At 41.8% G+C, this 27,500-nt stretch overlaps 1 protein-coding gene across 1 annotated transcript in view; it reads right to left on the bottom strand.

The window, feature by feature from the left end:
- Positions 1 to 27,500, bottom strand: part of LOC127663418 (testican-1-like) — a 286,904-nt gene that overhangs the window by 93,854 nt on the left and 165,550 nt on the right. The window contains 1 exon segment of the mRNA XM_052155002.1: positions 9,587 to 9,632. Coding sequence (XP_052010962.1) covers positions 9,587 to 9,632 — 46 coding nt within the window.

Raw genomic sequence — 27,500 nt, 5'->3', positions numbered from 1 at the left:
AACAGGCCGAATATTGAGGATGCAAGAGGCCGAATATTGAGGATGCATCGGGCCGAATATTGAGGATGCAACAGGCCGAATACTGAGGATGCATCAGCCGAATATTGAGGATGCATCGGCCGAATATTGAGGATGCAACAGGCCGAATATTGAGGATGCATCGGCCGAATATTGAGGATGCAACAGGCCGAATATTGAGGATGCATCGGGCCGAATATTGAGGATGCATCGGGCCGAATATTGAGAATGCACCGCGCTGAATATTGAGGATGCATCAGGCCGAATACTGAGGATGCATCGGCCGAATATTGAGGATGCAACAGGCCGAATATTGAGGATGCATCGGGCCGAATATAGAGGATGCAACAGGCCGAATACTGAGGATGCATCAGCCGAATATTGAGGATGCAACAGGCCGAATATTGAGGATGCAACGGGCCGAATATTGAGGATGCATCGGCCGAATATTGAGGATGCAACAGGCCGAATATTGAGGATGCATCGGCCGAATATTGAGGATGCATCGGGCCGAATATTGAGGACGCATCGGGCCGAATATTGAGAATGCACCGCGCTGAATATTGAAGATGCATCAGGCCGAATATTGAGGACGCATCGGGCCGAATATTGAGGATGCAACAGGCCGAATATTGAGGATGCATCGGATGGTGACTTGTGGACAAGAACCTCTTACTGAGTTTCCCGCTCTAAGCTCATGAATGATGGCTCGTGAGAGTCGATATTTTCGGTTAACATTTGTTGTTTGGTTGGGCATCAATTTACTAAAATAATAAGCACATGGAGGAAATGAGTGTTTTAAGACTTTATTAGACTTTTCTCAGTGGCTAAATATGATGCTGGAATGGTCAACTGTGCAAAAGGAAGATCGCAGCACATCTCAAAGCTTGTGATAGATGCGTTCTATGTCCTCCTGTTCTTTTGAGTTTGTTCTTGCTTGGCAAGATTGGTCTTCATAAGAACACAAGTGCGTTCTCTGCGTTCTTAGCATTGAGAAACATTGGTGGTGTTGTGTTTGTTGTCCATTTGTGCTTTGTGTCATGTGAGTATAAAGCATTTTGGCATAATAAATTTGACTCATCCCTTATTTATTAAAACAAGCAAAAATGTGGGTCTGAGTATCTCAGCGAGTATTGACGCTGACTATCACACCTGGAGTCGTGAGTTTGAATCCAGGGTGTGTTGAGTGACTCCAGCCAGGTCTCCTTAGCAACCAAATTGGCCCGGTTGCTAGGGAGGGTAGAGTCACATGGGGTAACCTCCTCGTGGTCACTATAATGTGGTTCTCGCTCTCGGTGGGGCGTGTGGTGAGTTGTGCGTGGATGCCGCGGAGAATAGCGTGAAGCCTCCACATGCACTAGGTCTCCAAGGTAACGTGCTCAACAAGTCATGTGATAAGATGCGCAGATTGACGGTCTCAGAGGTGGAGGCAACTGAGATTCGTCCTCCGCCATCCGGATTGAGGCGAGTCACAACGCTACCACGAGGACTTAGAGTGCATTGGGAATTGGGCATCTCCCCAGAAAAAGGTGAGAAAATCCCCCCCAAAAAACAAGCAAAAATGAAGGTTGCAGTAATGTAATCCCAATGGAAATTGGTCTGTTGATGCTCAACCCAACACATTTCCCCTCAGGTTGATCAATGATGTGATCTTAAGAAATATAGGGCCACTGTAAATAAACATAAACAGCATGTTTGAGATTAGTTCAGCTGCTAACAGTAAACCCATACAAGCTTGAATAACCAACCAAGAGTCATTGTTTCTACAGAAACACCAATAGAGACCAGTAGACAGATGTATGCATGACCGTACCATATGGAGACTGAGAGAACGAGTGTGTGTGTTTGTGCCAACTGCAGGAGTCTTATTCATTCTCCTTCAAGAACTGCACACATGATCATTTCTGAAACGAATCCCTCATAAATCCTGCATCTCTCAAAACCACCTCGGCACAGCTCATCTCAGTAAATCGCTCTCTCCCAAAAACCAGTGAGCTGCCTTGAGATAATCGCAATCTAGCCAAAATCAAAGTATCTTGGGCCACATCAACACTCCTCCATTTTCATTTGAAAACACATTGGCTGAGCTTCATTTATGCCTCTCATCCACAATGGAACTGCGTATTTCTCCACTGAAAATGCTCTCCGTTAAAGCACTCTTTGAAAAGCTATGACATTTGGAAACCGAAAACAAAAACGGATAAGTGTGGACTTGGCCCTACAAGTAGGGGCTGTGCAATGTGGGCAAAAACAAATCATTTTGTGATGTTCTGATAGTTCCCCTTCTGTCACTCTCTCCACGTTGTGTCGGAGAAGCGACACTAGGGGTCTCTCTTGAGCGCCGATATTCACCTCTGACCTATTGAAAAGGGCCAACGAGAGTTGGCAGTCAGTATTTGCATACCCCGCCCCCACATACGGGTATTTAAGCGGGGCAAATACGGAAATTTAGTCAGAAAATTTCTTCGGAGCCGATGGTCTGTTTGCAGTCTGCTGCGAGAATACACACCCTGAACGTTCCTGTATCTCTGACGATCTGCTTGCTGTTGGATCTGACGGCGCACAACAGCGGCTTTCTCTGTACTTTGCATGGCGTGCATGGTTGCCCCTGAGCGCTTCGACAGCGCAGACACACACACACACATACACTGTGTATTAAAAGAGCAAATTTCCTGTAAAAGAGCAAATTTCTCTAAAAGAGCAAACACAGCGGCGTTGAACGTCCTTTTAAGGACGCGTCTTTTTCAAGATGCCTTTCCGCCCCTGTGTCGTTCCTGGATGTGGTAGAAGCCTCTCCGCTTCAGACGGCCACAGGCGCTGTCTCGTGTGTTTGGGCCGCGATCACACCGAGGCGGCATTTGTGGATGGTTCATGTTCTCACTGCGAAAACATGACCATGACCACGTTGCGGTCGCCCCAGCTGCACCCCGCATTGCTCCTTCTTCCCACGGGATTGAGGACGATGCGGTTGGCGCTGGGGGCGATTTGGGTGGCGGCAGCGGGTGCAGTTTCGCTGTGATCCTAAGACCGCGACCGGGCTATGTGCCCAAGGTTCCTACCACACCGTTCCGAGATCAGGTAGTGAACCTTCAAGCACTGCCCCAGGAGGAGGCAGACCCAGCCCTTTCGTTGCTATGTCCAGTGCACACCCTGCGCATTTACCTGGACCGCACACAGAGCACCAGACGCTCTGAGCAGCTCTTTGTCTGCTTTGGGGGACGGCAGAAAGGGAATGCCGTCTCCAAACAGAGGCTCGCCCACTGGGTTGTCGACGCCATTACACTGGCTTATCACATCCAGGCCGTGCCCCTACCCTTGCGGGTCCGAGCTCACTCAACAAGGGGTGTAGCGTCCTCGTGGGCACTGGCCAGGGGCACCTCCCTAGCAGACATCTGCAGAGCCGCGGGTTGGGCAACACCCAACACCTTCGCGAGGTTTTACAACCTCCGTGTTGAGTCGGTTGCGTCTCGTGTTTTGTCAGGTCCGAGCCCGTAGAACTCGGTAACACGTAGACCGACCGGCCGGGTGGATCGCTTGCGCCCAGCGCCCTTTTCCTGACGTCAAGGTAAAGTAGTGCGCCTTCTTCCCAGGGCGCCCCACTCCCGAGTCGGGCCCCTGGTCGACTCCTCCCCCAGCCCTCCGGGTCCGCGGTTCAGCGGAGGAACTTGCCGACCCAAGCCACTGCGGGTACCCTAATGGCTACCCTGTACTGGTATAGGTGCTCCACAGGTAAGGCCTCCTGCTCGGACTCCCCCTGTGTAACTCCACGGTTCTGTCCCCTTACGAGCGAACCCCCGTGTCTCCCTTAGGCAGTTACAGCTGCCTCGGTCGCCGTGCTGTAGCAACTCCTCCCTTTCGAGGCTGGATCTACCACCGCACCATACTTTCCACACGAGCTCTAAGACGGCCGTGTGACGTGTCTACCACTTTTCCTCCCCAAGAAAAAGGGCAGGTGTGGTCTCCGCAGGGTCTGGGATAAGACCCCCTTCCCTATATGCGTGTAAGGGCCCCGGCCGTGATTGCTCTATGCGAGAAACATAGAGAGAAAAGAGGCCCAGGCTGGCCCGTTCCCATGTTGGCAAACATCGCCTTGTTCCCCTCCCAGGGTAACCAAAAGGATTCCGATGTTTTTATGGGGCATTGGGGAAGGGTACGTGCAGCCAGGTACGGACGATGCGTGGCACTGGATTGAATCCCTGCCCGTCTCTGTATCGGCGGTTCACGTACACGGTTCAGCACATGGCAAGATTGGAATGGGTCCCCTAGTGTCGCTTCTCCGACACAACATGGAGAGAGCGACAGAAGGGGAACGTTTGGTTACGTATGTAACCTCCGTTCCCCGAGGGAGGGAATGATACGTTGTGTCTTTCCTCCGCCATGTTGCTGAACCGAGCCACTGTTGTGGCCGGACCATTTCTGGCTCCTCAGAAAAATCCTGACAAAACTTCCGTATTTGCCCCGCTTAAATACCCGTATGCGGGGGCGGGGTATGCAAATACTGACTGCCAACTCTCATTGGCCCTTTTCAATAGGTCAGAGGTGAATATCGGCGCTCAAGAGAGACCCCTAGTGTCGCTTCTCCGACACAACGTGTCGTTCCCTCCATCGGGGAACGGAGGTTACATACGTAACCAAACGATATTGCGATTACGATATTAATGGGGAATTTGATCCTGTATGCATCCTGGCAGCAGTGAAGCACCACCCCTCACCTGTCAATCAACCACTGCACTAAAACTTTCAAGTTTCCATTTTGCCTGTTTTGAGCGGCTTTAAAAGGAAATAACCGTATGATCCGAAATTTTTTAAAAGCTGATACAGATGCTGACATTCACTGCTGGAGTCGAGAGTTCGGATCCAGGGCGTGCTGAGTGACTCCATCCAGGTTTCCTAAGCAACCAAATTAGCCCGGTTGCTAGGGAGGGTAGAGTCTCATGGGGTAACCTCCCCGTGGTCACTATAATGTGGTTCTCGCTCTCAATGGGGCTTGTGGTGAGTTGTGTGTAGATCGTGGAGAGTATCATGAGCCTCCACATGCTGTGAGTCTCCTTAGCAACCAAATTGGCCTGGTTGCTATGGAGGGTAGAGTCACATGGGGTAACCTCCTCGTGGTGGTGATTAGTGGTTCTCGCTCTCAATGGGGCATGTGGTGAGTTGTGTGTGGATCATGGAGAGTAGCATGAGTCTCCACATGCTGTGAGTCTCCTTAGCAACCAAATTGGGCCGGTTGCTAGGGAGGGTAGAGTCACATGGTGTAACCTCCTCGTGGTGGTGATTAGTGGTTCTCGCTCTCAATGGGGTGTGTGGTGAGATGTGTGTGGATCGTGGAGAGTAGCATGAGCCTCCACATGCTATGAGTCTCCTAAGCAACCATATTGGCCCGGTTGCTAGGGAGGGTAGTGTCACATGGGGTAACCTCCTCGTGGTGGTGATTAGTGGTTCTCTCTCTCAATGGGGTGTGTGGTGAGATGTGTGTGGATCGTGGAGAGTAGCATGAGTCTCCACATGCTGTGAGTCTCCTTAGCAACCATATTGGCACGGTTGCTAGGGAGGGTAGAGTCACATGGGGTAACCTCCTTGTGGTGGTGATTAGTGGTTCTCACTCTCAATGGGGCATGTGGTGAGTTGTGTGTGGATCGTGGAGAGTAGCATGAGCCTCCACATGCTATGAGTCTCCTAAGCAACCATATTGGCTCGGTTGCTAGGGAGGGTAGTGTCACATGGGGTAACCTCCTCGTGGTGGTGATTAGTGGTTCTCTCTCTCAATGGGGTGTGTGGTGAGATGTGTGTGGATCGTGGAGAGTAGCATGAGTCTCCACATGCTGTGAGTCTCCTTAGCAACCGTATTGGCACGGTTGCTAGGGAGGGTAGAGTCACATGGGGTAACCTCCTTGTGGTGGTGATTAGTGGTTCTCACTCTCAATGGGGCATGTGGTGAGTTGTGTGTGGATCGTGGAGAGTAGCATGAGCCTCCACATGCTGTGAGTCTCCTAAGCAACCATATTGGCCCGGTTACTAGGGAGGGTAGAGTCACATGGGGTAACCTCCTCGTGGTGGTGATTAATGGTTCTTGCTCTCAATGGGGCATGTGGTGAGTGGTGTGGATCGTGGAGAGTAGCATTTTTGTGCTATGCATTTTGATTGGCAAGATCTCATCAGTGTGCAAACGATGTGCACCAATCAAAATGGCAAATTACATTTTTAGCATAAAATTGCACACAATCATATCATGATGCTATTTATGAACAGCCTTCATATCATGAGCACACCAACAATGCCTTACAATGCTGTCTAGGTAAGTAGCTCACCATGTTTTATAAACAAGCTAATAATGCAGCTGAAAAGTGCATTTTGTAGCAGTGTGTGTTATATCAGTATAAAACTGCAGAATGGTGTTGTTTGCACATTGATCTTGCAAATCATGCTTTATCGATTCACTTCAGCTGAATTTTCATTAGACAAGCGAGACAACCAATTTAGAGCCCCCCTCGCTCGCTCGCTCATTCATTCTCTCTCTCTCTTTCTAAAGAGAGCTCCTTTTGCACTTCTTGAAAACACCCACCCACAGCCACTGATGCAAACACACACACACACACACACACACACACACACACACACACACACACACACACACACACACACACACACCCAGTGTGTGTTTATGTGGTTAAACTCTCGCTGCCCGTGTAAGCCGTGTGACTGATTTTGACTAATTTAATTAGCCTCACTGTGTAATTATTCACTTTAAAGAGAAATGAGGGTTATGATCTTGTCCATTACAAACATGAAAAGAGATTTAAGGAGCTCTGAGAATAATATATGTGTGTGTGTGTGTGTGTGTGTGTGTGTGTGTGTGTGTGTGTGCAATATTGTCTGTGCTGTAATCTTTGTGTGTGTGTGTGTATTGTCAGTGAATCTAATTGTGTGTATAGGCCTCATTACGGGCTTGTTATGGGGAAATTCTCTGTGAATGCTTCATTTGCATTTGTATGTTTGGTTGTGAGGAGTGTCGAGTCAGCGTTTCAACACCAAACTGCAGTGGCAGCAAGCACGGACACACAGGGACACAAAAGCAACAATCTTCCTGCAGTTTATGCACAGGGACAATACGGCTTTATCTGGAGCTGTGAAGCAAGATTACTCCACATATTTGCAATCGAGTAGGTTAAGAGAGAGGCATAACAGAAAAGACAGAGGGACAATAGACAAGTACATTTGGTCCGAGGTGATAAAAATGTGAAATACATGTATTAAAAACATTTAAACCTTGAAAAAATTAAATGTCAAGTAGTGTAACTATCAAGTTAAGGGTATAATTAAATTAAAGTCCTCGACACTGCCGTACACCCAGAAGAGCACCGCTGCCATCCGCCGGGGTACAGAGTAGCACGACCGCCCGGACGCGGAGAACGGCCGCCGTCCAAGAGGCGATCGGAGACTGGTCTTCCTGACCGCCTGGAGTGGTAGGGCCGCTGCCAGGGGTGGAGGAGTGTCCCCATGGGCCGCTGAGAACGTGGAGGGGCGTTCTGTCTGCTGGGGGTCGGTCTGACTCCAGTCCGTGGCAACCGTCTGCCTGAGAGGGTGGAGGAGTGATCGGGGACCACGTGATGGTGCATCAGAAAACCGATGGGTACGTTTATTTTCCTCTCTCTCTCTCTCTCTCTCTCTCTCTCTCTCTCTCTCTCTCTCCTATTTTGTTTTGTTCTTGTTTTTGCACTCCTGTCTCCTCCCAGGTTGAGCAAGGCGGGGATGACGAGGATGTACTTCATGCCGGGGGCTCCCAAGCCTGAGGCAACGCCTGGAGGAGTGTGCAGCGGAGGAGGGTGGGGCCGGGCTGAAACAACGCACCCCCGGGTCCCCAATCAGCCTGATGGGGCGCACAAGGGATAAAGACGGCCGGTGACGATAGTTCGAGAGAGAGAGAGAATTACAAGCAGCTGCTCTGTGTGTTTATGTTTGTGTGTTTCTGGTTACTTTAATTATTAAACTATTACTTATATTGTCAAGCCGGTTCTCGCCTGTTTTTTGTTCGGGTCAAATGGAGAAACCCTAAGAATATAATATTCCCTTGATATTCGGGACTTAAAAAGTCATGGTCATTTTTTAATGGTATATACCGTATACATAACTTTACAGACTTCAGTCTTCTCAGTTTTATGGTTTTCTTATCACATGACAACAAAATGGGTTGGTTACACCACCTGACTTTGATTTGGCGTGCCAATTTTTTTAAAATATGAATAATATTTTAAGACAAAATTGCTAAACTAGATATTTCTTTGGAGAAATAATATCCATCCATCCATCCATCTTCAACCGCTTATCCGAAGTCGGGTCGCGGGGGCAGCTGCTCCAGCAGGGGGCCCCAAACTTCCCTATCCCGAGCCACATTAACCAGCTCTGACTGGGGGACCCCGAGGCGTTCCCAGGCCAGTGTGGAGATGTAGTCTCTCCACCTAATCCTGGGTCTTCCCCGAGGCCTCCTCCCAGCTGGACGTGCCTGAAACACCTCCCTATGGAGGCGGCCGGGGGGCATCCTTACCAGATGCCCAAACCACCTCAACCGGCTCCTTTCGACGCAAAGGAGCAGCGGCTCTACTCCGAGCTCCTCACGGATGACTGAGCTCCTCACCCTATCTCTAAGGGAGAAGCCCGCCACCCTTCTGAGGAAGCCCATTTTGGCCGCTTGTACTCGTGACCTAGTTCTTTCGGTCATGACCCAGCTTTCATGACCATAGGTGAGGGTAGGAACGAAAATTGACCGGTAGATCGATAGCTTTGCCTTCCGGCTCAGCTCTCTTTTCGATACAAGAGCGAGTGCAATACCACCCCCGCTGCCCCGATTCCCCGGCCAACCTCCCGCTCCATTGTCCCCTCACTCGTGAACAAGACCTCAAGGTACTTGAACTCCTTCACTTGGGGCAATACCTCCTTCCCTACAATAATCAAATATTATTCCAAAGTACTTGTGCATTTTTTATTTATTTTTCCAAGAATTTCAGCTTTTAAGAAGACTTAACAGTTACACTTCTTAGACATTTTTTTTTACTTTCAACTCCATTGTTGAGGTGTATTAAAGTGATTATTTTGTGTTAATAGCATTTTTAATGTTTTTTTTTTTTTTTTTAATAACTGATCATGTCATTGCATTAAATATTTTACACTTACAGTGTAATAAAAAATAAAAAAAAAATTATAAAAAAGATATATAAATATAGATATATATATATATATACATTTCAGCTCTATGACTTGATGATTCAGCATTAAAGAGACTTTGAGTGACCACAAACATCAACTTTCCCCAAAATGTCCATTCTTTCTTATTAATGCTGTAAATGTGTGCTAGTCACTCTCTCTCCATTGATTACAGTCTGGAGCACAGGTAAGGATCGATACAGTGAAATGAAGATTCCTAAACCTGATTGGAGGTTTTCTTTATGATTAATCTATTTGTACAGATACAGCGAGTGGAACCAAATGAGGGTTAGAAAGAGAGGACTAGAGGGTCAGGAGTGAAAGAGAGATTGTTTAAGGACACACACACATTGGTGCTGAATGCTCTTACCTTGGTCTTGTGCTTTATTAGGGTTCCAAGTTCTGAAGTAATCATCCTACAGAAATACAGAACGACATGCACTTAACATCCACAGACAGACAGAAGTCAAGCTTTACATTAATACACTGATCATGACCTTTAGAGGGAAGTTACTTGCATTTAAACGACATACTGTATGTGAGATATAAAAACATCTCCGGCGTGTCTTTCCTCTGAAAGAGAACAGATAAGTGCAAAGAAATACTGTATTTTGTGAAGAGAGTTGAGGCGTTACATTTTGATTCAACGTTGCATTTGAGAAGGTCACATTAAAGACTTATTCTGAAACTTTTCACCAGACCTTCATTTATTTTCGCTACTTTACAAATAGCTTTTATGTATCGCTTTAACTGTTTAAGGCTCGTCCCAGATTTCAGTATTAAACTATAAAAATCTATTATAAGAATATAAATGATTTATTACATGTGTAAAACTATGATTCACTAAACAAACATTTATAACATTAAGAAAACATCATATTTCAATATTTATTGCGTGAAAATGAGTTTTTCCAACATGGCGACTTTCCCAGAGTTTTGGCATCATTTCCACCACAAACTATTTTTCCCCTAAAAACGTTTTAGCATAAATGTTAGTGTACTTGTTAACCGAGTGAACCAACGTGTCGTGTAGAGCGTGCTTGAGATGAAATATCAGACAAAACAAAGACAAATCAAGGGAAATATCACTTTTTTTAATGGACATTATTTCCAGTCAAACTGTAATTTTGCCAAATGACACAAAAAAAAAAAAGAGAAAATATTGATTTAATTGTGTGTATTTAGGATCAATAAAATATTAGCTATGAAATAAGCCTCAGCAAAACATAGTTGGCCATTTAATAAAAAAATAATAATAATATATATATATATATATATATATATATATATATATATATATATATATATAAACCTCTCCATTTTCCATTTCTATTAAACACAATACATAAATTGAGATGTGCTGGAAATGACACTGTGCTGGGAAATTAGGGTTAAGGTTAGGTTAGAATGAATGTCCTTTTTATGCATGTGTATACATGACTTTCACCAGGTGCTAGCAATATAACACACACAATTAACTCTCAATACAATTTACAGACTGTAAATTCACAAAATCACCATGTCACACAGAAGCACTGCAAAACATACATGACCTTATATAATCAATAAACAAGAACAGTCAAATGAATGATCCAATCATTGAAACATCTGTCATTACTCAACACAAATCATTACAAAGCAGCTTTACAGGAGATTGTGCATTAACAGAAAATGCAACTGTAATATATATATATAATGTCTTAGAGTCATCATTGTGTAGTTTGACTACATATGATTGTAAGTTGTTTATAAAATAAGTTATTCAATAATAAATGTAGTCCATCAATAGACAAAGGTGATGCAGGCAGAGATCAGTGAGATGCATCACGGTTCAACCGGCAGGTCATTTTGGAGGGGTCCATCCTAAGTCCAAGGTTCAGGCAGTGGCATATGAAGTATCCCATGTCATACAGTTGTAGTTGGCATCAGGTCATCCTCTGAAGTCCATTGCAAACAAACTGAAGTGATGTCTGGCTAGCACCGGCTGCCATTAGACATGTATCGGTGGAGTCCGACACCAAGCAGGAACGGAGCTGGAGCTGGAGCTTGGTGAGGTTGAGACATGGAAACAAAAAAAACCACATAATATTAGCTTAGATGCCATTCAGTTCTATGCAGAGTTATAGATCATAATAGATGTTTCTGATTCCGGCAGACCTAACTAAAACAGCCTTATTGTGAGTTGAAAGATAAATGAGGTGTATGTCTGGCTAAATAGATGAGTCTTTAGTCTAGACTTAAACTGAGTGAGTGTGTCTGAGTCCTGAAGAGCGTTAGGGAGCCTATTCCATAGTTTAGGAGCCAAATGTGAAATGAATTAGGAACTATAAACAGGCCAGAATTTTGTGATCGTAATGAACGTGATGGAATTTAGCGTGTCAGAAGGTCACTTGAATGCCGTGGAGCTAGACCATTCAAAGCTTTGTATGTAGTTAACAGAATTTTAATCATTAATATGACATTTATCAGGTAGCCAATGTAACGCTGATATTGAATGGGGCTAATATGATCATATTTCTTGGCTCAAAAAAGCAGAGGCCTTAAAACTGATCCCTGTGGCACTCCATACTTAGCTTTTGTTTGATTTGACAATTCCTCATTAACACATACAAAGTGGTAGCAGTCTGATAAATAGGACCTAAACCATGCAGTCTCTGAACTGTGATAGGGCCTAAATTCTGACTGAAATTCTTTATATATACAATTTTTCTGTATAAATGAACATATTTGAGATGAAATTACCTTTTCTAGTATTTTCGACATAAATGGTAGGTTTGAAATCGGCTTTTCTGTTCAGAAAGCATTTTCTGTTAAGGTTTGAAATTATTATAAATTAATAATTAATTTAAATAATTAGCCAATTCTCCAGGATCAAGCTGTAGCTTCTTAATAAGCGGATTGATAACTGTTTCTTGGGACATGTCCTACGGATAGTAAGGACTTAATAATATTAAGAAGAGGTTCTGAGATTACAGGAAATACCTCTTTTAAGAGCTTAGTTGGTATTGGATCTAACATACATGTTGTAGATTTAGATTTTTTTTTGATAAGTTTTGTTAGCTCTTCATGACCTATGACAGCAAATGATTGAAGTTGCACATGACGAAAATTATTAGACACTGTTTTCTGAGGTGCTATGACAGATGATTGCATACTTCCAATTTTATTTCTGATTATTTCAATCTTATCAATTAAAGAAATTCATGAAGTCATTACTCTTGTGCTGCCACATAATATCTGGTTCTGTTGTAGCTTAATTCCTAACCAATTTAGCCACAGTACTGAACAAACACTTAGGATTGTTGTGGTTAATTTCTATGAGTTTGCTAAAATATGCTGACCTGGCTGTAGCTCCACACATTATCCATCCAAAGTATCTTTCGAAATACCTCTAATTTTGTATTCTTCCACTTACACAAAATTTTCCGAGCTGTTCTCTTGAGAGAATGAGTGTGATCGTTGTACCATGGTGCGGGGCTTATTTCTTAAATTTTTTTAATCGAAGTGTGGCGACACTATCAAGAGTGCTAGAGAAGACTGTATTTATACTTTCTGTTATTAAAACAAGTTCTTCTAGACTTTTTGGCTTACTGAGTATATGAGACAATTCTGAAAGATTATTAGTGAAGCTTCTTTAGTGGTCGAAAGAATAGTTCTACCTGAATGATAGCGTGGTGTAAATTGAGTAACATTAGCTGATCGCAGCACACAAGAGACGAGGTAATGATCCGAGATGTCATTGCTCTGCTGCAGAATTTCTATATTATCAACATCAACTCCATATGACAGAATTAAATCTAGCGTATGATTATGGCGATGAGTTGGTCCTGTCACATTTTGTCTGACTCCAACAGGGGTGTCTTGGTGGTGTTGGGGCTTGAACCCCTGATCTTCTGGTCAGTAACCCAGAGCCTTAAACACTGAGCCACCACTGCCCTAAATTACTTTACATTTAAAGTAATATATTCATCCGGTTTAAGCCAGTCAAACAGAGCGCATCCAATCTATGATCTGTAATAATTTAATTTACAATTAGTGCTTTGGCAGAAAAAGATCTAATGTTTAGTAGCCCTACTTTATATGATGTTTATCTTAATTTGTATTTTATTTTCATGTTTGATCTTAATCAAATTTAAATGATTTAGTGTGAAGTTTGTGGTTGGTATTTGGGGAACAGACACAGTCTCTGTGAGATATCTAGGGGATACAGTCTCTGGAGTTTATGTGACCTGTGTGACGTCTCAAGGCAGCTAGCAGACGTTCGGATTAACCAGTTTGTCTGCTTCCTGACCTGGGCCCCAGTTGGTCATACACTCTCACTATTAAGACTATGAGCAAATTACTAGAGAGGAGAGCTGCACCTTCACAGAGTCTGTCTCTCTTTACAGGTCAGTTATACCCCAAAAACTCTCACTATTGTCTATAAATCCTATGCTATTCTCTGGACACCACTCAGACCTCCATCCATTCAGTAACACTAATCTACTATAAACCTCGTCACCACGATGAGGAGGGAGGGGGCCAGAGCATATTACAGTGTCTGACATAACGTTTGCAAGTTCACACACCTCTTTATACATTATCTCTTGTGATCTCCAACTGGCAACGCTGAACATTATTAGTGCTGACATAATTTTAGTATATCTACGTTTAGCATTAGCCAGTATTTGTACATTTCATCTCATGTCAGACGCTCTGGCACCCAAAATGCATTTAACAATGTTGGGTGGAGTCTCAATTACCACATTCCTTATGATAGAATCACCAATTATTAGGGCTCTTTCAACATGATTCTCAGTGGGTGCATCACTGAATGGGGAGAATCGATTGAAAACCCTAACAGGAATGGGAGAACGGTGGCGATTTGCTGAGCGAGTATGCCACCGAGACGTCACCTAAGCGCCCTGCTGCATGTGCTCTTCAGCAAGAACCAAAATGTGTGAGTTACCCGCTGTACTACCCACATCCGAAACAGTATCTACCGGCTTCTCTTCCTCGCTGACCTCCACTAGCGTTCGGATGCGTGTCTCTAACTCATTAACCTTCTCTGTCAGCCTGACTAATTCCTTACATTTAGCACATGTGAATCACTCACTGCAGACAGAAGAAGCTATAGTAAACATGTGGCATGCAATGCAGGAAGCAATAACTTGAGCGGATGCCATGACTTACCGCAATTGTTTGTTGTTTTTTGAGATCGATGTGGTTCATAATCAGCAGATGTTTGAGATTGATGCAATAATCTGTGTAAAACACAGTTGAGAAACCGAATGCACGCAGTCGAGACGCGAGATGTAGACAAGCAGGAAAAGTGTAAAAAAGAAAGAAAAAAGAGAGGAAAAGGTGCGCGTGGTAAAAAACACGCAGATGAAACAGTAGAAAAGCGGAAAAACCAGAAGGACATTGTAAAATGGCAAAGGATAAAATGATGAACATATAAGAATAAGAATAAGCAATGCTAAGCATGCAAGCTACATACACTCGTGCAGTGTGCTGTCAGCAACCAGAACAGGAAATGACCAATGTTAATCAATGTTAGTTCTTCTATTTGGGGGTAGGTTTTTGTGCAAATAAAAGAGTATTTAATTGAGGAAGGCCTGTGCAACAAAACGTCTGTGTCTATTTCTCCTTTACAAGTCATTCATAAAAACAGGAATCGTTTACTATCGGAGTGCAGATCATCTCTTCATTTTATTATGATAATCAAACACCCCATCTCTTCCTCCTCCCTTCTTAAACGTTTGGCCACATGACAGATCTAAGCCATTCATCATGCACTCCCAAAAGACACATTCTTTCTATGAAATGTTTTATTCCACCCATAAAAAAATCACAGCTCACATAATTTCTGTCGTTTTAATGGAGGAGACATATTCACCTAAAACGGCAGTTTTCAAATCCACTTCCTCACACAGCTACATCCCAAAGTGCCGTTATTACAGACTGCATAAACACATTTTTGACATCAAACTCTCATCAGAGACTCTGTAGTCTGAAGCCCATCAATGTTTTAGTGTAAAAGATGAAAGCTATTTTAATAAAGGAATGTTGCCATATGATAAATTATTAGAGAATAAGTTCAATTGGACCATCTTTAAAAAGATCATCATTCATTCTGGTGTAAATGTTGAAGATCTGCAGCTCTCAGGCCGTAAGCTGCAGTAAAACTATAATTCTGCTCAGAGTTTACAGAGATCCTGGGAAAAACTGGGCCAAATGTGACTCCAGGCTCATGACTCAGAGTCAAAGGGGAATTGAGGGAGAAATGAAACTCATTTCACCTAGGAATGAGAAAACCTGAGTCTGCACGCCTGCAAAAGTGTAATGGAACTGACTTCATACATCCACTAAAAATCACCTTGACAACATTTGATTAAATGATATTGAGGAAAAATGGTTTAGAAAAGTGAAGTTAGTTTTGAGAAAGGCTTTAGCAACATGTGTTTGTAGATGACACTTTTTGTCAATATTGTAATGTATTACTTGAGCTGAGAAGTTGTTTAAATCGATTTTTATATGGGTTTACAGCATTACGTCCTGCTGGTAACAGAGTTAAGGAGTTTGTACGTGATTTTATCACACAAAAAATATGTTAACACACATATGGTTTATGCCTTGAAGCAGTGAGTATTGTTTACAAATTGGCCCCATTGACTCCCATTGTAAGTGCCGCATTGTATCTAATCAACATTGTGCCACTAAAGAATTAACTTGACTTATTACACGGCTCTCTGGAATACTCTATTGCGATTGCAACCACACATCCATGTATCAGACAGCTCATCCAGGTATTTGTGAGTCATCGTTCCTACTTCTCAGCTCACTGTGCAATCTCTACAAGTAAGCGAGTATAATAAGTTCTACTCAAATCAATGCGTCATGTCCATTTATTTATTTATTTGGCAACTAGTCTTGTAATAGGATACAAAATGAGCAGTTAGATGTTCATTAATTGCTAAATAAACATCGGAGGTGGATAACAGATGTTCAATGATTTATTTCTTCTTATTATTTCTTCCTTGTTGAATGAGAAGTCAGATGGACATTTTCAAAGTAAACACCAACAGACCTCCGACACAACCCAGAGGTGGACTTTAACGTATACGTAATTACATAATTTCAACATGAATCCATATAACATGTCCATGTATTTATTAACTTGTAGCCGTGTAATAAGCAGGATAATGTGCAGTTAGCCGTGTGACGTCTCAAGGCAGCTAGCAGACGTTCGGATTAACCAGTATGTCTGCTTCCTGACCTGGGCCCCAGTTGGTCACACACTCTCAATATTAAGACTATTAATAGAGAGGAGAGCTGCACCTTCCCTGGATGGATGGAGTCTGTCTCTCTTTACAGGTCAGTTATACCCCAAAAACTCTTTCAATTGTCTATAAATCCTATGCTATTCTCTGGACACCACTCAGACATCCAGCCATTCAGTGACACTAACCTACTATAAACCTCGTCACCACGATGAGCAGGGAGGGGGCCAGAGCATATCTAACATCATTTTCCTCTTTCTTCTAACACACCTCTTTATACATTATCTCTTGTGATCTCCAACTGGTAAAGCTGGACATTATTAGTGCTGACATAAATAACAATTTTAGTATATCTACGTTTAGCATTAACCCATATTTGTAAATTTCATCTGATGTCAGATGCTCTGGCACCCAAAATGCATTTAACAATGTTGGCTGGAGTCTCTATTTCCACATTCCTTACGATAGAATCACCTCATGATTCTCAGTGGGTGCATCACTGAGTAGGGAGAATCGATTGGAAACCCTAACAGGAACGGGAGAGTGGTGTCGATTTGCTGAGCGAGTATGCCACCGAGACGTCACCTAAACATCCGACTGCATGGGCTCTTCAGCCAGAACCAAAGTGTGTGAGTTGCTCGCTGTACTACCCACATCCGAAACCGTATCTACCAGCTTCTGTTTCTCACTGACCTCCACTACCATTCATGATGCGTCATGTTGTCTTGTAATATGCTGAATGAGGAGTCAGATGGACATTTTCACAAAGTAAACACAGGCCTCCAACATAACCAAGAGGTGGACTTTAACTTGACTTTAACACATAAGTAATTACACAATTTCAACGTGAATCCATATAACATGTCCATGTATTTATAAACGTGTAATAAGCAGGATAATGTGCAGTTAGCCGGTTGGCATGGCAAAATAAACCCATTCAGGGTGATACAATATCTGATCCCCCTGATGGGGTTTATTTAGCATCTTACATTATCACATTATCATTACTTAAATTGACAGAGCTTAACTTGTATTGAACCTGGAATATTCCTTTAATTTATATTCAATTATTGAGATAAATCAAGTAATATTCGGTGGGTGATGTGATCACAACATGGCAACGCTCATGAATAATGCATATTTTCTGTCGCTCATCTCTCTGATGTGACTTTGATGTCATGTGAGTTTATATCATATACTACAATGAAAACCTAATGTGTCTTATCAGCTTTATCCATTTGTGTTGGGACAACATGAATCTATTTGTTGGCTTTAACTGAAACCGCAGGGATTTCAAGTTTCCAGCATGCTTTGCACGAAACTGTATAGAGGGAGTAAATGGTGAAACTAAATGTTTTTGGGGTTTAAGTAAGATGAATACAGGGAAAGATTAGTTAGTATTTAATGTTAGTTTTGTTGAGATTATGTAATGTTATAATTTTGGGGCTTAACATTGTGGTGAAAACACTTGTATATTGCTTTGTACAATAAGCAATTTCTGTGCCACTCACAGTAGAGTGGTCAGAATCAACTTTGTTGTTAATAATGCCAGTGCCATACATGCACAGGCACGGACTGGCCGTTGGGAGAGCTGGGAATTTTCCTGCTGGGTAACATCCTGTACTCAGATGTGAGTAAGTATGGGGTAGCTTTCAAACTGCTGGCAAAAAGGGCCAAAAAAGAGATCCAACACTAAAGTCCAAAATTATTTTCAGAAGAATGCTGCCCCATTGACATTTCTATCCTACTGAGGTGCGAAAACCAGACAATGAAATACCTGATTAATAATAATCAGGAGAGCAGCAAAAATGTGTTGAAAAGAAAAAGTTCAAAACAACTACAAAAGATATGTTAATGTGAAACCACAAGGTACCCTTCAGCTTCCAGCACCACCAATTTCAAGAGCTGTAACATACCAGGAGTCTCCATAAGTACACAGCAGCTGGTTCTCAGAGTCTTTGCTATGGGTAGGAAGGCTGAAACACATCCTCTAATTGATACGAATCACAAGCTGAAGCGTCAAGGTATGGTTTCATGGACAGATGTGTGACTCTTGATGGAGTAGACAAATGTATATGATACCAGTTTCGGGTCAGGTGCCAACAGGGTAGGGGAGAGGTCATGATGTGGGTTTCTGTCATTAAAGATGAGCTTGTTGGATCTTTTCGGGTTGCAGATGGACTGAAAATCAACTCCAAAATGGTTTCTGTAAGACTCTTTCTTCGAAACAATAGTAAAAGAAGAATTCAACAATATTCAAGACGATTATGGACTTCAAGCAGGATAAGACACCTTCACATGCATCCAAGTATTCCTTAAGCTAGCCAGAAAAGGCTTGAAAGATGACTGCATAATAACCATTCCTTAACTGAATTTAACCCAATTAATATAGTGTGAGCCCTTCTAAAACATGATATTTACAGTGAGGGAAAACGATCCACATATCTGATTGACATCTGGGAGGCTACGATGGTTTATTCAGCTAAAACTGGTTGAGTACATATCAATGGGCCTTAGGGCTGCACCTAACAATTATTTTGATACTCGACTAATCTAATGATTATTAGAACGATTATTCGACTATTCGTTCAATTTTTTCAACAATCAATCATTAGCTCTTAACTGACAAATCAGCTTGTGACCCAATTTTTACTTCATTTACTACCAAACTTAATTTTCTCTATATATAAATGTGATGGAGTGGTGGTGTAGTGGTCTAACTGGTAAACTGGTAATCAGAAGGACACTGTTAGATCCCCACAGCCACCACCATTGTGTCCTTGAGCAAGGCACTTAACTCCAGGTTGCTCCAGGGGGATTGTCCCTGTAATAAAAGTGTCTGCCAAATGCGTAAATGTAAATATAAAACTATCAAATCTTCTAATGACGAGAAAATGGGAGGAGATTTAGGAGACTTCTAATGCAATAAAATTCATCTACGAGCTATCAAAGAAGCGAAGGCAAGAGCATTAGCAAACTTCTTATTATGCTCATCCAGTACAGCAGGGACACTAAAGATGGCAATAAAGAGGGAATGATAAAAATGCTTGAAAAGTTTCAAAGAACGAAAACAAAAAGGCCACACAGTTTTGGACATGGAAAAACACATGAGTGTGATCAGCAGGAGCTAGAGAACACCTATTACACGTATCATCTGTGCTTGGATATAGATTACTTAATTTAACCTGTCTATGGAGGACCTTAAATTGAATCGGACTTAGTCAGAATTAACCCTGCCAGAAACATTCTCCCACCAATCCTGACCCAAACCATGTCCGAGTTACATTTCCCACTAATGATTGAACAGAGAGGACGATGGCAGTACATAAGAAAGAATTGAATTGTATAAAACGGATACAGAGCCATGTTTCTGAATTAGACACTTTTCATATAGAAAGGGTTCAGACAAATCTGGAAAAGAAGGACAATGAGAACGAGCGAAATTACACACTTGAAAATAATGAAACAAATTAGACTGGGGTATATTACATTTTCCAGTAAGGTCAGAAAAAGATGCAAAAACTACATCGATGTATATAGATCAGAAAAATATGAAGGGCCTCTGTTTTTCCACAGAACATAAGCAGTATCCAAAATTTAGGGGACAAACAAATTATTACTACATATAGGACCATAAAGAGATGAAGAAGCGAGTTTAAAATGTTGTCTGAATTGCTTCCATATCCTGAGAGGAGAACATACAACTGAATTAGTTGTGTAATTTGAGGGATGAGTAGACAAAGGAGCAAACGCCAAGGCAGAAAGCGAAGATGAAGAGCAGGACTGCGCTTCTACTGTACACCAATCTGTATCAGGGGAGTTATACCAACTACGAATCTTGCTAATATTTGCTGCCCAATAATCAACCATGAAATTAGGCAGCGCTAAACACACACAAGAACGTGGACAAGCTACATGTATCTCTCTCCCGTCTGCCACTGTCTCTTCTCCTTGAATACTCCAGCCTCCCCTCTCTGGAACGTGAGGCCGGTGTGGTGTGCAGGTGGCAGTCATTCGCCACTTATCTTCCCGACCTCGCTCTGCCAAGACGTCGCTCGCCTCCACCCAGCTCACCACATACCCTCAAACTCAGGTCAGGGATTTCTCCAGCCTGTGACCTAACCCACCATTTCTAGGGAGGGAGCATCGATGGGTCACACCGGTCTCCAGATGCGACCTGTGTGTGCCTGGTTGGGGGAACAGGGCGAAAGAGAGGCGAAAGGAAAGAGGGGAGGTGGGAATAACGAAAGGGTGAGAGAAAGCAGAAGGGAGAGATGGGCTCGCTGGAAATGCCGTCGACTGGCCCTCAGCTTTTTCTCCTGCTTCCATCTGTGTTGCCGGGCGATGGTACAGGAGTAGATCATCAACTACTCCTGTGCCAGTAGACTACATCTACCATCCATTCTGGTTGACGGTTGATGCAGTGTTCCAGCGCCACTGGATTGAGCACTCCCTCTACGTCGCGATCCTCAGTCAGCAGCAAGATCTCCTTGAAGGCACGTCTTTCCTCCTTTCTGGGTTTCGGCACCAGTGTAACCATTAAAGATGGCAAAGGAGGAAACTGGGACCGGCTTGACAAACAAATAGACATATAATAACACTTTTCCAGTGTATAAAAAAACAAAAACATGCAATGATTTTCAGCCAGCTACGTCAAATCATAAAACACACACAAGAACGTGGGCACGCTACATGCATGTATCTACTGCCTGCCACTGTCTCTTCTCCTTAAATACTCCCGCCTCCCGTCACTGGAATGCGAGAATGGTGTGGCGAGCAAGTGGAAGTCATTCATAGGGCTGGGACGGTTACCGCATTACCGCAATACCGCGGTCACGTGACTCCAACCGCGGGTCTGAGCTTGTCACCGTCGTCACCGCAAAAAAACAAAAACAAAAAAAAACATTGGCCTGCACATGTGTGCACGTTGTGTCTAATGACATGGATTCGTTGTGTCTAATGACATGGATTCATTGATTCTAATGATATGGATTATGTCTAATGATATTAACCTACATGGATTCAAGGTTTTCTAAACAAAACTTATCAAAATATGGAGCAAATCCGACCTTTCGCGAGTTGGGGAGCGCAATGTTCCATGACACATAATAACATTCCATTTGTATTAGAGATGCGCGGATGGGCTATTATTATTTAATCCGCAACCGCATCACAAAACTCATCTGTCCGCACCAACGTGTTTTGATAAATTTTCAAAACCGCATCCGCGGCGCTGATTGTTTTAAGGTCTGAACGATGCAAGGCGCTGCTGCCGCGAGGCTAGAAAGCTCTTGGCTGTTCTAGAAAGGAGACTGATCCAATGCAGCAAAGATATTTTAAAGGCTGAAGTCCCTAGTAGGCTATAGCCTATTGGCTATATTGTATCCCCAGAATATCAGCAGTGAAGTCCGTTTCCGATTGGCGCACAGGGATAAAAATAAATAAATAAATAGTAACGCACATCGGCAAAACTGACTACTAGGCTACTGTAGCCTAAAATTTTATCATTTTGTTTTGAATTTTGTTTAAAATGCATTTTAAGATTTCTATTTATTTCTCATGTCTGTGAGGCAGTAGGCCTAGCCGCCGAGTTTCGGTTCATTTATGAGAGAGCTCACGCGCAAGAGATCGCATCGGCGCTTCCACGTCCTGCTGCTGATTATATGTCTGCTATATTTGCTTCTTATTTATTAATTCCAGGCAATTAGTTAATGAAACAGTGATTAAAATTAAGATACAATTTATACAAAACGAAATTTTAAGTTAAAGAAAGGCTTTCTACAAAACAAAACTTAATAAAGTGGTCAAAATCATGTCTGACCCATCTTCAATGCGAATGTATCTGAGAATAATCTTAAATAAGGAAATCTATACAGTGATTAGTTCATGCCAAATTACTGCTTGATGAAAATTTGACTATTTAAAATTGTGCTCGTTTTTTTTCTTGGATGTAGGTGACAATATTTAAAGTCTGTCTATCAAAAGCGACTTCTGATGTGTGCGCCAAAGTCTGTCGGGGGACTTCTCTGATCCAATGTAATGTATTTAATGCGGTTTACCGCTATACCGCGGTAATATCTTTCTTTTCAACCGCGGTTAGAAAAAATCCATACCGCCCCAGCCCTAGTCATTCACCACTTATCTTCCCAGCCTCGCTCTGCCCAGATGCCACTCGGCTTCACCCTGCTCACCACATACCCCACCATCACCAAACTCAGGTCAGGGATTTCTCTGACCTTTGACCTACCCCCCATTTCTAAGGAGGGAGCATTTTAGGGAGCCACTCGCCTCCACCCTGCTCACCACACCACGTAATGAAACTGTGTGGAAGATAAAGGAATTGGAAACACCCCAGCTTGTATTTGTTTAGCTGCATTATTTACCGGGAAACACTCACTTTTATTTATATTAAGCTTATATCATGAAAAAGATCCAAAGGTATTAATAATATGTAAAATATCTTGAACCATACTAACAGGATCTGAAACATAGAGCAGGAGGTCACAATGTTCTATCCCTCTCCTAACAATGCCTGAGAAGTATTGTGAGCTTTTCCGAGCTAACGAGAGAGGTTCCATTGCTAAAGCGAATAATAAAGGTCACAGATGACACCCTTGAAGGGTTCATCTGGTAAGGGGGACCTATTGTGAACTTTGAAAATTTGTTCTCACATTAGCAACAGGAGCAGTGTATAGAAGACATTTCCATGAAGTAAAAAGAGGTCCAAAACCAAATCTTTCCAATGTAGGAAATAAATAATTCCACTCAACCCAGTCGAAGGCCTTCTCTGCATCCAAAGAAATTATCAACTCACCGGCTGGAGTGGTGGGTGGAGAAATAATCATATTTAAGAGTCACCGAATATTTGATTATAATTGCTGTCTGATCTGAAGATCTGACAAGTCTGATCTTCAGATACAATTTTAGCTAACAATTTCACATCTGAACTTAACAAGCTTACTGGCCTCCAACTTCTACAATCTTCTGGGTTCTTATCCCGCTTAAGTACAAGCAATATAGATGCCGGAGTAAGAGTTAGGGGAATAGAACCATTCTTTAAAGGATCATTGTACATATCTAACAATAAATGTGCCAGCTGTTCAGCAAACCTTTTGTAGAATTCAATCGGAAAGCCGTCTGGATCTGCTGCCTTACCACCTTGCATACTGTACGCTGGAGACCTTTCGCAATCTTATCTAAATCTAGAGATTTATCAAGATAATTAGCTATATCTGTATCAATATGTGGAATGTGTAAGCCACAGGTGTCAAACTCAGTTCCTGAAGTCAAGCAGAGTTTAGGGCTGGGTATCGAGTTCAATACATTTTAGGCACCGACCCAATTGCCTCTAAACTATCGAGTATCAAAAAATGTCTTGTCGTTCGTTACCAAATTCCAATTACTAAGGGGTTAATCTCGTCAACGTCAGTGATAAGCATGTAGCATGCTAGATGTGCCCAAATCTAAAAGTGCCGGTGATTGGCTGTGTTTAGGCATCAAGGAAAAACACAAGTTTATGCCAGTTACACCCAGAGATGCAGCTCAGACGTGAGGCTGTAGAGTGTATGCGCCTCAACCCCCATACATGTGATAGATGTGGAAAAGATCAAAAGTGTGGCTACATTTCACCAGGTTCGATGCCAACAGCACGCAATGCAATATTTGCGACAAGATAATTGGTGCCAAGACCGGCAACATGACACATCTGATTGAAGCACTTGACAGTGCACAGAACAAACTTAAGACCAGAAAGTTGCTCCGTCATCGACTGCAAGAAGACCGAGCCGGTGCAGTCATCCTCTCAGCGTCCTGCCACAGAGCTTCCTTCAACATCACCACCACACGAGTCCTCCTCCAAAACTACTGATGAATGCAGCGGCGATATGACTGGGACTCCGACAGGTAGGGTTAACTTTTAGCAAATAAACCAACAAACAACATCGGCTAACTTGTAGTGGTACATGCTTGTGTCCTTGTTTAATTAATGTTTCTGTGTGCGTGGTGACATAGTCCTATAAACTGGGACCTACGTAACGTTAGATATTGTTTGGATGTATAGCTATAGATAGCTAGCTAAATCAATGCTAAAAATGCTTTAATGTTGACAGTAACTGATCAAGTTCAACTCACATTAAACTGTTATCTTGTTAAACCATACTTATCCTTGGAGTTGGCTGAATTAACAGTTTAGCTTTCTTGTTTTGTTTGTTTTTTCTCTTCACATTAATGTTATAGTCTCTGCCCCTTTCATAAGGAAACCAGAAGGCTCAGGAGATGAGTCTTTGAGTCAAAAAAAGTCAACAAACTGAAAAAATAAAACCAAAGTTTTTTTGAGGTATCGATATCGAAATTTTTTGATAGCTCTAACTCTAATTAAACACACCTGAAGCAGCTAATTAAGTCTTCAAGGGTGCTTGAAGATTACAAAGAGGCAGGTTAGTACAAGGCTGGAGCTAAACTCTTTAGGGCTGAGTTTGACACCCCTGAAGCCATCTAAAAAATGCTCCATGACGATATCATCTTTAAGAGATTCTGATTCATAAAGGTCAAAGTAAAAAGAAGAAAAAAAAACATAATTAATGTCAGATGGATTTTTGATTAAGGTACGGGATGAGTGATAAATCTGAGTAATAAAACAGGAGGCAGCTAGTCCCTTTAGCTGGAATGCAAAGAGCCGACCTACTTTATCTCCATATTCATAATGTTTCGCTTTATTTTGTCACAACATAAATTCAGCATTCTTTGTACTAAGCACATCAAACTCTGTTATTAGAGTACTGCTCATCAATTGCAGTGATAGATTTAAATAGGTCTTGTAGCTTTTGTTTCATTTGCTTGCTCATAGAACCAGTGTATGAAATAACATACCCACGGATCACTGCTTTTAAGGCTTCCCATAACAAAGTAGGAGAAACAGATGTTGACTTATTTGTCTTAATAAGAGCGTGTGGAGCATGATCAGAGATAATAGCTGAATATTCAGAAGAATTAACTGAAGCCAAGAGAGCTTTATTTAATAGATCGTAATCAATTTGCGTATAAGATTGAAGTACAAAAATAAATAAAAGAGAATCACTTTTTTGACGGGTGAAGAAAACGCCACGGATCAACACATCCAGTCTGATGCATGCCATAGCTGTTTGTTCTACAGTTTTGGGTCGTTCTTCGGGTCCATAACACAATTAAAATCTCCACCCAAGATAAGATGTTGAGAGTCCAAATTTGGAATAGCGGAAAAGAGGGAAGTGATACATTTGGGAATATCCCAGTTAGGGGCATAAATATTCACCAGCACAACTGCTGCATGAAAAAGAGTGCCAACAACTCTTTTGCCAAAATAGTCTGCATTGGAGAGAAAATACATTGCTTATGCATTACCTCAAGCCCAGGGGTCGGGAACCTTTTTTCACCAATTTTAAAATGTTTGGTTGATGCATTTTTTCGAAAAAGCCATACCACAAACAAATAATTTACTATTTTCAAAAACAACGTTTTTCAATCAAATACAATGTTTATATCGACTACTCAAAAACAAACAAATATATAAATATGAATAGGTAACATGTTGGAATATGGTATTGAGTACACGTGTTTGTGGGGGTCTCCTTAAAATTACTTAATTTTACAATTATTCCTGAAAAATGTCGCTTTTGGGCTGGGCGATATGTAAAAATTAGGGCTGTCGAATTAACGGCATTAATCGCATTAAATTATAAAAAAATTACAAAATAAACGCCATTAATCGCAATGCCACTGGACCGTAATAAGGAAGGTTCCTGAGAAATGCTTGTAGTACCACCTGTTTACTCAAGGGGGCAGTAAGTGACACTTCAGCTGTGTGGCAACACACAGTTTATACAGTGAAGAAACACTTCAGCAGAACAACACAAACATGAGTTACATTCTTGCCTTCAAAACACTTGATGAAGCGCAAATCAGAACTAAAGGATCTCAAGATGTGTTCTAAGTATTAAACTATATTTAACTTGACACAGGGACCTAATAATGTATTTTTAATGACGCAACACATCCAAGACGCTACACAAGCATATCTGACGCAGGTGTACATTGACGGTTCTTAAAAAGCCCTCATAATAAATCTCTGATTGACAAATTCACTTGTGTAATGGATTGATCAATTGTATGTCAATGATTGACTTCTGATCAATAATATGGTAATAATCAATACATTGTATTCTAAAGCCGCTTTTTGTATTGACTTATTAACGATGAACTCTTCTGCCACAGGAATGTAATGCATTTTAATTATCTGAATATTTATTTATGTATATATTTATATAATTTTTAAAGATAACTATGTATAATTATTTCATCATTATATATTGAGTTATTGTTATATGAGGGGCTTTTTCAGCAAATATTTGTATATGCGATTAATTAAATGGGACATCATGTTAATTAGATTAAAAATGTAATCGATTGACAGCACTAGTAAAATGTTTTAATGATAATCGCATTTAAAATATCGCGATATACGATTATTATATGCTGAATATTTTTTGCTTGATTGAGTTTGCTTTAAAAACTACATTAATTTAATGAAACACAAAAAAACTATATTTCTAAATTCAAATTGCACTTTAAACAAAACGGGAAATTTGTTTTTTTTTTAAATAACGAAGTGATTAAAGAATCTTATATATAACCACATACCCAAATCCAAACATTTACGGTCTCCAACGGCCCCATTTGCCATCACGCAGATATCAGTATACGACAACAGGTGCAAATTAAGAACTGAAGACAATTATAATAATCATCATAATATATATAAGCCTAATAAGTTCGCTTGTGTTCCCAAGAAATGCTGCCAAATGTGTGTTCCTATCGAAGGTGTTTGTATTGCGTTTGTTAATGCAGTTTATGCTGCCTAAAGAAAAAACAAATAGTCAAATAAATCAAACAAAATTTTAGGTTCAAGGTGAACGTGTCTTGTATTACTTTATGATTTAATGTAAAGATACCTGTATATATCACTGAACGTGTTGCATTCACAATGTG

This window comes from Xyrauchen texanus, chromosome 23, assembly GCF_025860055.1.
Source record: "Xyrauchen texanus isolate HMW12.3.18 chromosome 23, RBS_HiC_50CHRs, whole genome shotgun sequence".
Classification (NCBI taxonomy): Eukaryota; Metazoa; Chordata; class Actinopteri; order Cypriniformes; family Catostomidae; genus Xyrauchen; species Xyrauchen texanus.
The sequence above is the reverse complement of the archived record's forward strand: the minus strand, read 5'-3'. Positions and strand labels throughout refer to the sequence as shown.